The 17,164-nt window shown below is 39.6% G+C and overlaps 1 protein-coding gene across 2 annotated transcripts in view; it reads left to right on the forward strand.

Annotated features, from left to right (window-relative positions):
• pacs2 (phosphofurin acidic cluster sorting protein 2) overlaps positions 1-11,717 on the forward strand; it is a 68,052-nt gene extending 56,335 nt beyond the window's left edge. Inside the window, exons 17-25 of one of the 2 annotated variants that reach the window (XM_085379202.1) lie at positions 1,485-1,595; positions 2,452-2,560; positions 3,184-3,216; positions 6,440-6,482; positions 7,732-7,774; positions 8,261-8,396; positions 9,076-9,296; positions 10,160-10,273; positions 11,420-11,717. In XM_085379202.1, the coding sequence (XP_085235328.1) occupies positions 1,485-1,595; positions 2,452-2,560; positions 3,184-3,216; positions 6,440-6,482; positions 7,732-7,774; positions 8,261-8,396; positions 9,076-9,296; positions 10,160-10,273; positions 11,420-11,538 (929 nt within the window). In that variant the 3' untranslated portion in view covers positions 11,539-11,717. The remainder of the gene's footprint in view (positions 1-1,484; positions 1,596-2,451; positions 2,561-3,183; positions 3,217-6,439; positions 6,483-7,731; positions 7,775-8,260; positions 8,397-9,075; positions 9,297-10,159; positions 10,274-11,419) is intronic. The other variant, XM_085379203.1, reaches the window with a different exon arrangement.
• Positions 11,718-17,164: the final 5,447 nt, after the last annotated feature.

A 17,164-nucleotide genomic window follows, 5' to 3' on the forward strand; every position in this document is an offset into this window, starting at 1 on the left:
AAGATTATCCATGTAACCATCACGTACGCTATATGGACAGAAGCGTTGGGCCACCTACACATTACACCGACAGGAACTGCGAGGCTATACTGTGAAGCTCCCGGCACACAGTTTTTGTGCTGATGTTAATGCCAGAGCTGCTTTAGAGCTCTGCAGTTAGAGATTCAGCAGAGCTTGGGCGACGTTTACACACTCTACACCTCAGCACTCTGCAGTTGAGCTGAGCTGCTGTGGTTCCTAAATGCTTCCACTTTTCTTCAAGAGGAGGCGCAGCTTCCCTCGAAGGGCTATACTAAAACGTTGATGTTTTATGTTTTTATAACAACATGCTGACCTATGTGCTAGAAGCATTACATACTAAAATGATGTAATTTATTATCTTCATATCCATATGATTGGAGCAGAATCGGCTGAAATCTTTGCCTTCTATAAGCTGTAAACACTTTTTAAAGATATATTCATTTGTGACTGCAAACTGAAACTACTGCTACTTACTTGGAAAAAATTACTTTATATGATTTCTCACATAAGTTATTTTATTGGGTTTTGCTTTCCAGACCCATTTTCTGTCAGTCAGTCAGAATCAGCTGTGAAGCTGCTAAACAGGAAGTCATACAAGGCTCCTTTCTCAGTTCTCAGTTTGTGCCTTCTCGATTCCTTTCCTCACATCTTAGTCCCTTCAACCAGGGAAGAAAGAAGGAGAGAGGAGCTGAGGCGACACACATTTATCAAAATCCTTAGACATCCTTGCTTCAAAGTCTGCTGTATCCCTGATATAACTGTGTTTGTGACTTTTTTATTTTTAAGGCTACTTCTAATAAAAATCAAATAGTTGACCAATTTATAAATAACTCAAACACTTTATGAATAGACATAAATTATTCTGCTCCTTCCCTGGTTTATATATCCCAGCTGCGTGCAACTCTGTTATACGCTGCAAAAATACTTCTGCAGAGGATGTAAGTGTGCATCCTCAATTATATCTCCTCAGGCAAGCCTCCTCTGTCCTCCGACCTCTGACCTCCAGATAGATGTTGGGATCCAGTAACGTCTCTTAGCATGGCATACAGAGGCACAGGCAGGAGGACTGAGGACAGAGGAGACAAGGAGGCACAAATGACAGAAATGAGAAAGCGACGTGCACTCAGGGCCTCACTGTAAGGAAGCAAAAGCAACTTTGTGGGATTTGACCACTAAAGCTAAAAACTTTCATGAGCCGTCTGGATATTTCAAATTTTCTGTTTGTTTTTTTTCATATTCGCACATTTGTGAAAAGCAGACCAGCAGCTTTTTCAGAGGTCTTGTGCTCTACTAATTTTTCAATATTTAAAAGTGCTGTATTTGTGTAAATTGCAGTGCTGCTTGTTAATATTAGTTTTAACCTTGTTGTAGTGGAAACGCAGTGGTGATATTGATGTCAAACTGCAGCAGCTCTGCACTGTTTTTTTTAAATCATGACTCTCTCTCTTTTCCATTGGCTTTAGGTGCACATCCAGTCTCCAAGTATCTCGGCACTATTGACTATCGATACAACAGTTTGTTCCAAGATGCTGCCTGGAGGGACCTGTTTCACAAATCAGAGGCTCCAGTTGTTGGTGGGCTGTCACGCTTTTCTTTGAACAACATAACACTCATTTGTTCAAAGTTTAAAGAGCTCTTAAAGAGCCACTGAAATTATTTTAACCAGAAACATAATTATGATGTTACATGCTCACTAGCCACTTTATTAGGTACACCTATTTGCTTGTTAACACAAATATCTAATAAGGCATTAACCTGCTGAAGCTCAAAATTTAAACTCAAAATGAGGGAGAAAGGGGATTTAAGGGACTTTGAATGTGTCATGGTCGATGATGCCATCTACTTCCCATGCAACCATCTCTAGGGTTTTACAGAGAATGGTCAGGGAAAAGAAAAAACAACATCCAGTGAGTGGCAGATTTTCTTTGAGCTGCCTGGACAGTAACACTGAAGAGCATCTCTAAATGCACAACACGCCAGACACTGAAGAAGAGCACACCAGATGCTTCTCCTGTCAACTCAGAACATTAAACCGAGGCTACAGTTTGCACCAAAGTTGGACAACAGACGAATGCTGCGTGTCTGGTGGTCTCAATTTAAGCTCCTACGTTCGCTCAGATCATCTCAAAGGAGTTTATTGAACATGACAGAAAGTTTTCTATAGTCAAATGGCTTCCACAGTCACTGGATCATAGTCCAGTGAAGCACCTGTGAGATGTGGGGGAACTGGACTTTCTCATCAGGGGTGTGTAGCCCACATATCAAAATCTCCAGCACCTTGTCGAATCTATAACAAGTATTATGGTAATTCTGAAGGCAACAGTTGACCCATACCGGTACCAGTAAAGTATACCTAATAAAATGGCTGGTGAATGAATACTGTATGTTGCTGACTCTGTAATCAGGTACTAATCACCGTCTCCTTTACAGTCCAGGAGAACCCAGATGTAGTTTCCAGGGTAACACAGTATATGGTGGGAGCTAACGGAGCTCACCAGCTCCCTATCGCAGAGGCCATGCTCACCTACAAGCAGAAGAGGTACGTGCTTTTTTTCTCAGGATTTCACCCTCATTTAATGACAAAATAAAGTTACAATCTAGTTGTTATCAGAGATGCATGGAAGCCTTTGTTTTAGGCGTTACAGTCAAAAAATCGGAGTCTATGTTTGCTCTAACATATGCTTCTAATGCAGAGCTTTCAGTATTTTTAAACGGGGTTTCAAATGTTTATTTAAAGAGAAATCCACAGTGATAAGTTACTAGAATCTCCCTGAACATTACAAATTGAATTAAAAATACCTGCACTGCATATATTATTACGTATATGCTGTAAGTATGCTTCTGTGGTGCAAGTTACTCACACGCACAAGAAGGTTTTAAAGCAAACATTAACTACGGAGAGTAGATTATTAGACATTTGCTAGTAGTAAACAGCCAGCTTAGCTCAGGCGAAGATTAAAGGCCACAGAAATGAGGTGCACCTTCTGGTTTCCATTCAGCCCCTTTTTGAAAGAAATACTGAGTGAAGTTTCACTAATGTTGCAGGGTTTGTCTGTTTGTGTGGGGGTGGGTAGTGTGTCTTCTAAGCATCACTGTGTTTCCATCACTGTGTGAGTGAATAACATGATTTATCTTTGTGTTGTATGTTTTCTTTCTTTGAAGGAAAAAGAGCTTTCATTTTGATTTTGCAGTAAGGTATTGTGAACGATAGTCTGTTTCTCATGTAGCCTGGTGATTCATGCGCTTTCTCTGTGGTTCACGCATTTCTCCTTGAACCCTCTCATTGTTTTTTGGATCTTGTCGCTTTAACAGCTGGCTAAATTATCAAAAGTTTCAATGTAAGCTTTCCAGAGTAAAGCTGCAACGACACAGAAGCAGTATGAGATGTTTGAAGCTGCACCAGATGAAGTTTTGATTTTGACGTTTTTATGAAATCAGCCAGTGGGATGCAAAGGAGCTTTATACACTGATTACATTTCTCAGCATATAAAGATATTTAAAAATAAATAAAATAACCACATTAGTTAGGATGTTGTGTAAAATATATATGTAACAGGAGCACGGTGACCACTGTGTGTGTTTTCTATAAGTTTCAAAGTTAAATGTTTCCCCATTTCTCAGTTCAGATCCTCCTTTGTTGCAATTCTCCCTTCTGGCAGCATAGGTTGTTCAAAAACATGTGTATCTCATTCAGCATTGGAGCTTCCACACATGTGCATATTTCCCTATGTCTGGTGCACTAATGTGATAGCATCTCTACTAATATGCATGCTCTCGTTTGAGCTCTGAACTCGTACAAAGCCAGATGGGTCCCCCTCTTGTTTGGTCCAGAGGACGTCAATTTAAAAAAGGAATTCAAGTTTTGATTGGTCAGGCCAAAAGACTTTCTGGTACATATATCAAATGAGCACTGCCTCATGTATTTTATTAACATGTAGAGGTTTAACGGTTCTTCAGAACTGCTTTTCACACCATGTGGTTATTTCCACTGCTGTGCATGTTTGTTTTTAATGCAGTGCCATCTGAAGATAATTTTTTTAGCCTTGCATCTTGATATTTCCCCTGATTCTTGGAATCAGATGTTTAAAAACCCTAAATTCTTTAATTAATTGACCAACTTTAGTGGTAGATGTTGGAATAGCTGTTTACTTTCTCATTCTTTAGTTGCCCACTGTTTTTGCAAACAAGGCTGTTGTGGTAGAGAGAGTAATAGCTTCGTAGTGCAGTGTTTAACACAACAGTCAAAAGTCATTTTGTAGTAATAGAGAGGGGACGATTTATATATCATTTCTATCTGCTCATAAAGAAACAACTATTGGGTGATTAGTAAACTGAGCTGAGCGCATCTCTGTGCTAAATGTGCTAAAAGCTAACGAAAACTGTTTTAAATGGATGTTACAGCAGTAATAACCCTGCACATAATCCTCTGTCAAACCAGGAATTGGCATGGTTTGGTATGGATTTAATAACCATGATTTAATATTTTAATTAGTGAACTTTTAATGTGCAGGAAGTAGATTCGGTTCCTTTTGATTGGACCAATGTTTTAATAATTAAATTTTATCAGCATCCACTGAAGAGCTTTTAGTGCTGCATGTATGCAGGCGTTTGCTGAAACAGAACAATTCATTCTCAGCGCTGAGCCGCCGTAATTTTCAAGGAACAATTGTGCTGTTAAAGTGGCAGGTGAACATTTACAATCAGCCTCTTTTGTTTCTCCCTCCCTGCTGTTTCATGCTTCCCGGCCAATCATGTCTGTCTGTTATTTATCTACTAAGATGTATGAGATGTGGATACTGTCAGTAAAAATAGGGTGTTATGTTGATGCACTCTTCTTTTATTTAATTATGAGCTGCAACCACCAACAACATTGTTTGGTTGAATCCAGTTTAATATCGGACAAACATATTTATACATGTACACACAAATTACACATACAAGTCTGTAGGGCTTTAATAGCTAAACAGGCATTTTATTGTATGAATATTATTTATTTCTAAATTATTTTAATAGGCTGTGTCTTGGAGAGGCTCAGGTGATTTGATTATTTTTATTTTATTTAATGGAATAGCTCAATAAGCACAACTATATATCCATTTATTTTGGAGAGCATCACTCTTTCTATGCGCTTGTCTGTAGGTAAATATCCATGCACAAATTTGAGGTAAATCTTTAGACGATCCTGCTGGATGTTCAATAAATAATTTTAATAACTTACTGGAAATTGTGCAAATTTGTTTCAGTGAGAATTATTAAGAAAATATTTGGAGATTATTGAGATCATTGAGAAGTGCCACTCTTGGACATGGAAAAAGCTTATTTTAATTAGAGGAGTATAAATGCTTCTATAAAGTGCATGTTCATAATTCAGCTGTCTTCAACTGTTTACATGGGTTGATGTGCATGTGCATCTTTCAGATATCAAACATTAAATTTAATGAATGGATGAAGTGGCTCAAACAATACTCACGTACTCTGTCGTGGTCCATACCAGGCAGACATCAGGCTCTCTCTCTCTCCGGCTGCTTTGAAGTGATTACAGCAGAGATGTGTTTGTGTTGGAAAAACAAACTGTTACCTACTGTAGGCTGTCTCTCTCTCTCTCCCCCTCCTCTTTAGTCTCTCTGTTTCTTCCCTGGGGGGGCGATGGCAGGTTTCTTCAAGGCAAGAGCAACGACCTTTCGTGTCGCTGAACATCTTTACATTCAGAACACGTAGACCTACAGAACAGTAGAACTTTATTCCAGCTATTTTTCTGGGTATTTCCGGGAAAATAGTTCACACAGTAGAAGGCTTGTTAAATGTTGTAATGCACTACCTCTGACAGGTAGTGCATGGAGCCAAAAGGTTTTGGACTTAGGTTGGTGCTCTTCCTTTTCATCGACTCCTTTATGACTCTAGTTGACTTGTTCCCCTGATGGACTTGCTGCCTTGCTGAACGCCCTCATGACTCTGTTTGGGTCGATCCAGTCTGGTGCTGCAGTGATTTGATGGCTTTGCTCGAGGCCCCAAATCGGCCAAAAGCTTGCATGTTTTGCTCTCTGCTTCTCCAACTCCAATCAGAGGCCTGCCGTCAGGAAGTGAACCCGTTTTAGTGGAGGTTAAATCCAAGCAGCATGTGCAGCTGAGCTTTGCATAGTCCCCTATGCAAGAGAGGACTCAGTTATTTCCAGATGTAAAACAATGGAAATCAGCATCACCCAAAGTCATTATGCACAAGCTACTAATGACTAGATTTCAATGTTACTAACTTTAGATTTACATTTCTTCAAATTATAATCTTAATTTCTTTTAGTACTCTTTGTAGCCAAGTTTAGGAAATGCTTGTAGCATGTATTCCCTTTAGAGCTGGCTACTTTATTTTGATCAAACTCTAATTTCTCTCCTTGTGCCTTCTTGTTACCTGCACTCGTTACAGCCCAGATGAGGATTCATGTCAGAAATTCATTCCTTTTATCGGGGTAAGTATTATCTCTCTCTCTGCCTAAATACACTGATCAGGCATAGCATTATGACCACTGACAGGTGACGTTTACCTCTTTATCGTGACACACGTTAGTCAGTGGGATATATCAGGGAGCGTGTGAACATGTTGTCCTAAAAGTTGATGTGTTAGAAGCAGGAAAGGGCTTGAGGATTTGTGCGAGTTTGACAAAAGGTCAAATTGTGAAAGCTAGACGACTGGGTCTCCAAAACTACAGCTCTTGTGGGGTTTTCTTGGTCTGCAGTGGTCAGTGTCTATCAAAAGCAATCCAAAGAAGGAACAGTGGTGAACCAGCAACAGGGTCATGGGTGGCCAAGGCTCACTGATGCACATGGGGAGTGAAGGCTGGCCCGTGTGGTCCAACAGACCGCAAATGAGCTACTGTTGTGGAAAAACTTGATGCTGGTTCTGATTGAAAGGTGTCAAAGATTACACAGTGCATCGTATTTTTGTTATGCGTGAGGCTGCATAGCTTCTGACCAGTCAGGGTGTCCTTGCTGACCCCGTCTACCGGTGAAAGCACCAACAATGGCCAAGTGAATAACAAAAGATGATCACGGAGCAATGGAGGAAGGTCTGGTCTAATGAATCACAGTTTCTCTTGCATCACCGGGTGTGTATGCATCGCTTACCTGGGGAACATCTTTCTGTGAATAGAAGGTAACCAGGCGAAGGCAATGCAATGCTTTGGGCAATGTTTTGCTGGGAAACCTTGGCTTCTCCCATTCATGTGCATGTTACTTGGACAGGTACCACACCTAGCATTGCTGCAGAGGATGCACCCTCTTTCATGGAAATTGCATTCCCATCCTCTTTCAGCAGGATAATGTGCCCTGCCACAGAGAAAAAATTTGATCAGGGATGATTTGAGGAGCACAGAAGCGAGTTTAAGGTGTTGACTTGACGTCCAGATTCCCCAGATGTCAATCCAAGTGAGCATCTGTGTGATGTGCAGGACAAATAAGTGTAGGTGTGAGGGATCTGTTGCTAACATCTAGGTGACAGATACCACAGCATGCCTCCAGGGGTCTACTGGAGTCCATGCCTCGAGTACTCAGGGCTGTTGTAGCAGTAAATGAGTGACCAGCACAATTTTAACCAGGCAGTCACAGTGTTATGTCTGATTGATGCAAATGCTGCACTTTTCAGTTTATCTGTGGGTTTTTGTGGCACTTTGAAGTGGTGCTTAAAGTGATAAACCTTTGCTTTTCCATTCTGTTCTTCAGATGGTGAAAGTTGGCATTGTGGAGCAAACAGCTGCAACATCAGGTACACCACTGTTTGGCCACTTTGTGGTTGTTGAATATTAAAAGAGATGTTTTGTCATAGGCTGCATGTTAAACCTTTATATAAGACTTCATTAGACAGCTTTACTGAATGAAGTGAGCAGCATTGCCATATCTACATTCCTGTTGATCCTTATGAGCTTATTAGATGTAAATATATTCTCAAGGCATTAATAATCAATTCCAGAAGGACTTGTTGATTTATACTGTAGCAATTAATCCTGTGAGCCTGATGTTATATCATCTTTGTTATGCTGAGACTTTGAATAAATAAAAAGCTTCATGTTAGTGTTGCAAGTCAACAAGAAGACATTTTTGTGTTTAAAGTCATTTAAATGGAGAGATGGCTAGTTTACTGATTGTAGGTATGATGCAATCTAACAATATTTCAAAAGAAATTGCAAGAAATTGTTATTCCTGATGCTGCTTGCCTCCTTTCACAGCTCTTTTTTGCTTTTTCCTTTCTCAGGAGACTCTGATGATGCAGCGCCTCTGGGCTCCTCGCTGCTCTCCTCCACCCCTCCACAGGTATCACCCGCTTTCAAAGAGGCATCGCCCACGCCGCCCTCGTCTCCCTCTGTCAACACCAGCTTTTGTGCTTACAGGTAAGATGTGCTGCCTGCTGGAGGGAAATTACATCAAGTTCTTTTTTACTAATGTCCTTGTAAATCAAAGCAACGTCTCTGCACAAAGTTTAAAATTAAATGTTTGAGCCAGAAGATATTTCATCTTCTGAGACTCTATACAAAGTCTAAGAGCAAAACTGGCACATTGCAAGAAGCTTTATGCAACGCAGTCTCTTTGAGGGGTCCCAGCTTTCAGATTCAAAGCTACTGATGCAAATTCTTTACAAAAATCTGTAACGTTTTACGACTTGTACGTGTATTCCACAGCTGTATATTTGTCTTTCATTTGTTTCATTTAAGCACATCTTTCCTTTAAAGTCTGAAGTTTCACATATCAGGATATAAAAATCTGGTTTTTTGCAGCTTCTAAAATGTAGAAATATTTGAGTGTGTCATTGTTTATTTAACAAAGAATCAAAAGAGAGAAGCAGTGTGAATAAACTAGAGAGATTAATTATTTTAAAAATGAATACCATGTTCGTGTACTTATATAGTGCTGTATTTATGTACATTTTCCTAAAGACAATGACTGCGTGAATTCCTTCTATACGATACTGCTCAATTCTCTATATTATCTCATATTGTTTTTATGTAATTTATGCAATAAAGTTTAAAATTAAAGCCTTTTCACAGTATCAACATTGCTGTTTTCCTGCAGCTCTGGTGGTCAGGTGGAGCTCATGGGGCTTCAGGTGGACTACTGGGTGGCTCCGACAGAAAGGAAGAAAGATGTGGAGAAGCGAGACTCCTCCTCCAAAAACACTCTCAAGTGCAATTTCCGCTCGCTGCAGGTCAGCCGGCTGCCACTGGGGGGCGCAGAGCCAAGCTCCCAGCCCACCATGTCTATGACTGTGGTGACCAAGGAGAAGAATAAGAAGGGTATGTTGTATGACTGTGTTGTCACGGTGCGCTGAGGCAGTCGTGGGAAGCCCAAAGGTAGGGGTGTCAAACTAATTTTGCATCGTGGGCTGCAAACAGCCCACTTTGATCTTACAGTAAGGGGGCCGGTCCTGTGAAACTCCGCCTTTCTGTCAGTATAAAGAAGTTTAACTACATAATATCTTAGTATAAAAAAAGCACAATTTCAAACATAAATCTCGGGTTTTCTACATGAAAAAGAAAAAGCTGCTGTGGCAAAGAAAGAGATCTGTGAGCATGACTCCTCAGGCTTAAACTGAGAAATAAATGTGCAAAATCACAGAAAATAGTAGCTCGTTGTTCAGACCGCCTTGTAACTATAAAACAGAAATATTTTGTTAATTCCCAGAAAATCATAGTCATATTCTTTTTTGTAGTCCCTTTGTATGAAAATGAATTTCTGTAGTTGATAGAACACATTTTTTGTTTTGTTTTTTACTATAATTTAATTGTTTATCTATTGATTAATTACTTTGGTGTAATATGAAAAGCCATGGGAGAGGTCTTAATCAGGTTGAAAATACATTTAAAAGTCCAAAATGTATGCCCTTCTTCACTCATTCCAGAGCCATCTAGTGGCCCGAATTAGAGGCTTCACTGGGCCAATTCTGGCCCCCGGGCCTCATGTTTGACACCCCTACCCTAAGGGTAGACTTTGGTTGTGAATGAACCCTGAAAAAGTCAATAAACTCTATAGTAGTCATTAAGAAAACAGTGTAAAATGATTAAATCCAGTCTTGCAAAAATGTTTTCACATACGACTCCTGAGAGACCAGAAAGATTCTGAGATCACAGTGTGCATCTCTGTTGTTCCCTTCTACCAGTCATGTTCCTGCCAAAAAAGAGCAAAGACAAGGAGGTGGAGTCAAAGAGTCAAGTGATTGAGGGCATCAGCCGCCTCATCTGCACTGCCAAGCACCAGCAGACCATGCTGAGAGGTAATTTTCTGCACAGACCTGCTCGGTTTACTCTTCTTGCTCAGCGGCCCAGACATCCTCAGACAGACCACAGCTGCTTCTATTTTGACTGATTACTCACATTTTAAAAAGATCAGATCAGGAGTTGTTCCTCGCCGACCACTTCGTACTAATCAATATCTAATCAGTCAATCACATGGTGGCATTTAGGCATGTAGACATGTTCAAGATGACAAGATGGCATGGTTGTCGGTGCTGGACAAGCTGGTCTGAGTATTCCACAAGCTGCCGATCTACTGATCCGCATAGAAACAGCTGCGTTTTCAAAGATGCCCGTGTAGGTGTGGACTTAGCGTAAAAGAGTTAGTAGTGTATTACTACCTGATTGAATTTTTGAGGTGTGAAATAAACCGCAATGGAGTTTTACAACAAAATATGGGTGTGTGTGGCTGGAGGATGTTTGTGTGCGGGGGGGGGGGGTGTCCCCAACTCTGGGAACCTAATCAATGCAAAAATCTATCTGGTCTATTGTGGAACTACTTTATTAACTTCTGTTGTAGCTCCAATAAGCAACTTTGCAAAGTTTAAAGTTTAAAATTTGCATGAGCCGTGGAACTGAGACCAATAACCACTTTCATACTGAGAGCACTTTTTGTTCCGTGTACTGCGGTGTGGCATTTTGGCAGTTAATATGTACATTTGAAAGCAGTAACACCTGTTACATCATGAAGAGGACCGTGTGAATTTCAGCGAAAAGCAATGTTTATTTTTATGGGAGGGGCGTTCATATCTGGTGATTCAGATCTTAAGACAAGAGGAATACTTGTTCAGCATTTATTCCCAAACTTTAGCGTCACTCATATCAACAGGAAATGAATCCATAAAAATTGTGAGCTATTTGAAGAGTAGTACTGGATAATGCAAAATAATGCATGCCTTGCACATACCTAGAAGGAATATTTGTTATTCAAGGACCCTCGTTAAGAGTTTAAAAAAAGCCATTTCATAATGAACTCCAAAGAAGACCACGACCATGTGCTTTTACACATTCACTCAGCTGCTAACTCAAAACCCTAAAGTGCCATGAATGGGTGAAGTGTGTCACCTCTTGCTAGATTTGCAGGTAGAAATACTTCGGTGTGTAACCGTTTGTCTCTTCCTCCGCAGTGCTGATCGACGGCGTCGAGTGGAACGATGTCAAGTTTTTCCAGCTGGCTGCTCAGTGGTCCTCACACGTCAAACATTTCCCCATTGGGATCTTTGGACACACGAAAGGCCCTTATTAGCAGCACCTAAGAGACTGAAACATGGAGGACAGCAAACCCACCCTCCCTGCCTCCCTCCCTCGTGCCAAGAGCTCTTAACCCCCTTCCTCCTACCTTCGCCTGCACAGTTCCTCCTATTCTGCTGTCTTAATTTAAACTCCTGCTTTCCACACTTGCATTGTCCCCGTTATTTAATCTTTTGCGTGTTTTTTGTTTTGTTTTGTTTTGTTTTTTAATTTTCTATTTATGTAAACACATCTCAAGGCAGAGCTGCTATGAGAATATTTCTTTACTTGGCTTTTTAAAACAAAAATCCTGCTGACGTTTTATAGACTTTTGAGGAAAAAACATTAATTGAATAACAACTAGAAATGACTTCTAACCTTTAACATAATGAGTGCCCTGGTTTCACTTGGCCATCAGTTTTTTCGTTGTTGTTTCTTTCCTTTTCAAATTCGATGAGGATGGTTTTAAACACTTGGCCAGCACAATTAATCACAGCTATATTATAAAAAAGAGCCATCTGCCTCATAATAAAGGTCATATTTTCTAATTACAGAGAAGAAATTTTGGATTTACAGCCACAGAGACTGTTGGCAGTTCATTGTCTTAAGCCAGAGGGAGAAAGGATAAACGGCCTCCGTGAAGAAGTGTAATGTGCAATAGACGAAATATTGTGTGAATGCGATTCTGCTAGAAGATTTCACACTGCTCTTAGTGGTGATTTTCACTCTTTGCATCCCTTCTCTTCTTTACTTTACCCTCCTGATAAACTAGTTCAAGGTTTGAAGAGAAGCTTTTTATATTAGAATTACGAGCGCAGTTAACCACAAACTTACAGGAAAAACTTTGGGAAATGCTATCTTGTTGAGAATTGAATGAGAAGATTAATACCTCTTATTTTTTATGGTAAATTTGAAGCTATAGTTGTTTACAGTAGAGTAAATAGGTACCCTTGTTCTTTTGAAAAGTAAAAGAATAACTACTTACCAGCACTTCTGAACCTCACTTAATTAAAACCTTATATCTTGTATGTTTAACCCCTATAGAAACTGAGCCAACCTAACCGTTTCTATGTTTAGTAGAGTAAGAATGGGGCATTGTGGTTTTATGGCTGGCACATAATGCACCCTCCCTCCATCACACACAAAATAAATAAATCAGGTTTTATACATTCTATATAAAGCTAAGCTAATGGTTAATGACTGACCCGGCTCTAAACAAACGGAACAAAATCTTCTTACCAGCATCTCCAGATCTCACCGTCTATCAAACATCCACATAGAAAATGAGACAGGGTAGCTATTGCTCTGTTTGCAGCGCTGAGCTACGCTAATTGGCTGCTTACACATCTGGTATCAACTACAGTACTGTGCAAAGGTTTTGAGACACCTCTCATTTCTTTATACTTTGCAGGAAAATTAGAAATATGTGCAGTGAGTTATTGAAAAACGAAGCACAAAACAGAATATGCATCATTCTAATGAGCTTGAAAGTCAATATTTGGTATGACTATCTTTGTTCTTCAACACATCCTGAACTCTGTTAGGCAAGATTTCTTGTCATTTATTTAAGTAGTTTTCAGGAATAGTTCTCCACGACATTCATAGCTCTTCTCTAGATGTAGACATTGCTTTCCAGATGATATTGCACGGTGGATTAAAATCTGACTGTACTTTTTCTGTGTTCATAATTCCCTCCATTTTTCCATCAACAACTGGCTGAAATGCAGCCCCAAACCATGACAGAGCCTCCACTATGTTTTACAGATGGCTGTAGACACTCACAGTTGTACCTCTTTGCTCTCTCTTTGTACATATTTGAGAGTATTTATTACTCCATATGACCTGTTGCCACAGATTTTTTGTGTAGTTCTTGTGTAATTTGACTTACTTCAGCCTTTTCTCCCTGTTTCCCTTCTTTATAAATCACTTCGTGACAACCACCGTTCCAACATTTCTGATGATAAGCAAACAGCAGATGGATAAACTCACTTTTTATAGATTCAGCTAAAGAAAATTCGAAAAAAATGTGTTTATGACAGGCTGACAGTAACACAGGGCCTCAAAAAATTTAAAACTTCTTGTTTTTATGTTCTGACACAACACTGGTTCATCCCTTAAATTTTGATTTTATTTTTTTTCATGCTTGAATGATTCATAGTTCAGTTTTTGGTACCACAAAAAAACGTTCCTCTGAAAATAATCAAGCGCAAGGGCTGAACTGAACAGGAGTTACAAACCACCCAATGTCCAAAGAAAAACTTTGAAAACCCTTCAGAAATTCTGGAGAACTATTTCTCAATACCACTTAAAAAACATTCCAAGAAAATCTGTCTCCTTGGAAGCAAAATATAAAGACACGAGGGGTAGTTCAAGACTTTTGCACAGTACTGTACTTGAGAAAGTTGGAGCCCAATGTCCACTGTGTTTCCTAAGAGTTATCTGAATGAATCAGACTCTGCACAAGTGTGGCACACATCAGCTCAGCCAAAATTAGGAAATGCCCCACTGATTATTGGAAAAAAATTGACCACTTCCTGTTTTGTTTTAGTTTTTTTTTTTTTTTTTTTACTATAATAAAATCAATAAATAATCTATTGAAGCCATGGGAGAGGTCATTATCAGGACAAAAATACATATATGCCCTTTACATTTATACCCTTCTTCACTCATTCCAGAGCCATCCAGTGGCCCGAATTAGAGCCTTCGCTGGGCTGATTCTGGCCCCCGGGCCTCATGTTCGACACCCCTACCCTAAGGGTAGATTTTGGTTGTGAATGAACCCTGAAAAAGTCAATAAACTCTATAGTAGTCATTAAGAAAACAGTGTAAAAATGATTAAATCCAGTCTTGCAAAAATGTTTTCACACACGACTCCTTAATGAAACCGGTATCACTCTTTTAAATGTGACTCTTAATGAAGCCATGTATGACACAAGAATCCTACTTAAATTAAACAGAAGTCATCACAGTTCTTTGGTGTGTATGCAGCAGCCATAATCTGCAGGCAGGTCAAATACCAGTGCACAACGCTCATGATTAATCATATTTAGGCATGGTGCAGACTAATGTCACCTCATCTCAAAATGTGTGGTGCTGTGGCAGTGGTACTGATCTTCTCATTTAACTCGGCAAAGAAAGCAAAAACAGCATATCTCTCGAAATGCCAAACTGTCCTTTAAGATCAGCATACAAGGTGAAACAAAAGCGGAGAGTGTATTACATTACATTCATGAATTCGTCCTCCTTGAGCCCCACACTCCTCCATACACTCCATATGTTCCGCTAAAAGCAAATGTTACTTTTGCCAAAGGAAACGCTCAAGAACTGCAGCTCACTCATTACTTGTGTGGTATTATAGATGACTTCATAATGTAGAGGTGAATGTATTGACGGTACCTTAATGTAAAGCACTTTTAAATGTTTGTCCAGTATAGATTAGTATGTTACACCCTGGGAACCTGCAGGTACTGTTGGCTGTCTGCCGTTATGTCTGAGCAAAGTAAAACAAGCATCCGTGTCTCCTCAGTGCTGTAAAAGCAAAGTTCATGCTCGGCTTGAGGCCTCGTCAAACTATTTTAGATTTTAGTTACATGTTCTGTGAGGTAAGCCTAGAAAGTGTATGTGGATTACGTCTGTAGATTTTGCTCCATCTTTAATTCACTTTTAAGACTGAGTAGTATTTTGCTTAAATTTCTTTCAGTAGCAGTGTCATCATAACCTTTACCAGTTTCTTGATAAGTGCCTAAATTGCTTAATTTTGACAAATCAACTGAAGTAAATATCCCTGGCTGAAATGGTGCTGATTCGAGCCCGCACAACAACAAAATATCTCAGTACAGCACATTGATTTCGCAACACAAACACGTGCGGTGTGCATCGGTGGGAAGTAAAGTCACGCTTGACCAGCTGATTATCAGTAGTTTAAAGAACACTACGGTCCATTCATGGCGAGCATACATTTGTTGTTTCTCTGTTTAGAGAATATTTTAGATGTTTTTTTTCCATGTTGTCTCAGAAAAGGCTTGTTGAAAGTTCCCTAAAGACTACCACTGTAATCCCAACAACTGGGAGTAATAAAACTACTATACACACTAAAATGTAGTTTTCATGTGTGGGTTACTTGACTTGGTTGGTGCTCCAGAACTGATAAATTTAAAATAAGAATATGTGATTACAAACTTTATATATCTCGTTCGCCCTACTTCTTAAGAGGACCTATAAAAGGCTGCGACTGTATATATAAATGTCCATGTGATAAAGCTTACGTGGACTTTTTGCACCATCTTGTGGTACAAACTGGTTTTAAACAAAAGTACCGTCCAGCCCTAGTTCAACTTTCCTCGATATCTTCAACACAATACGCAGGGTTTTTTTTTTCAGATTTAGCATTGCATTCACAATAACTAGCTAATCATAATACATTTGATTTCTAGGTGCTGTTCATGACACTCAAGGATGCCTTACAAGCCATTAAAAAACAAAATCATGGTATAGAAACCAGTCTATAGAAGATAAAAATAAAATTAGACAGAAAAGGAAAACCTTGTGTTTTAAGGCTGGCCTTGCGAGGCGATCTACGTTTTGTATGTGGTGCATAGGGGGCCACTCAGCTGAAAGCTCTTAAACCCATGGTGGTCAGGTGGGGAGATACTACAATGAGGGTAGAGGAGGTGGATCTGAGAGTACAGCCAGGGACGGTGATGTGTAGAAGATCATAGAGATGTATAGGTGTGAGATTGTGGAGAGACTTGAAAGCAAGGAGCGGAATCTTAAGATTAATGCGATATTACACAGGAACAGGAGGAGGACAGGAGTAATAAGGAAGGAAGGGATTCTGGTAATGCCACGAGCAGAAGAAGTCTATGAAGAAGTTTGTATGGTAAGGTTAGATGGAGAGGACAGAATTATAATAATCAATACGAGATGCAACCAGAGCATGTACAAGAATAGCACAACTGTTAGCTATAAAGAATGGGCACAGCTAACAAATCCTGCGTAGGTGGAAATAATGCAGAAAGAGCTATATTACTAATGTGTTTCAAAATCTAAGGTGGGAAAGATGACACTTTTGTCACTGTTTATTTAATAAAAACAACTATTTAAAGGCATCTACCTGTTAATCAAACCTGATAATTTTTATTAACAGACCAACTACCAAATAAACTGAGGGGCTGTTTTCAACATCTATAATAAACTCAAAACCAAGAATTCATTATACTTCTCAAAAATGTGAAGATCTACATATCTGGTGAGGACCATGTGAATGAAAGTGCAAGAAAAAATTTGGTGATCTTTATTGCACCAGTCTGTTAGTAGCAATGGTGGAAAAAGTGCAAAGTGATACAAATACAAAGAACTACAGGGAGTGTGTGCATAAGAATTGGGAACAAATCCAGGAAAGACCTGGCACATCTGACCCTTTAGTTGATCCATCTACTGTTCACTGAAGCTTCATCGGAAATGAGAAACGATCTGGGTGGAAGGGTGGCTGTCAAGAAGCCATTCATAAGGAAGGAAAATAGGGAGGAAAAGCTGGGGTATGCCAATGATATATGCATGTGTTTCTAAAGCTCAGCTCCTGGGAGTCCTTCCCTAGGACTGTACTGTTCTTTACAGAGACCTGGAATCTGCTGGATCTATTT

This window comes from Diplotaxodon limnothrissa, linkage group LG19 (genome assembly GCF_057381915.1).
Source record: "Diplotaxodon limnothrissa isolate DT_005_m linkage group LG19, D_limnothrissa_male_GT1.1, whole genome shotgun sequence".
Lineage (NCBI taxonomy): Eukaryota > Metazoa > Chordata > Actinopteri > Cichliformes > Cichlidae > Diplotaxodon > Diplotaxodon limnothrissa.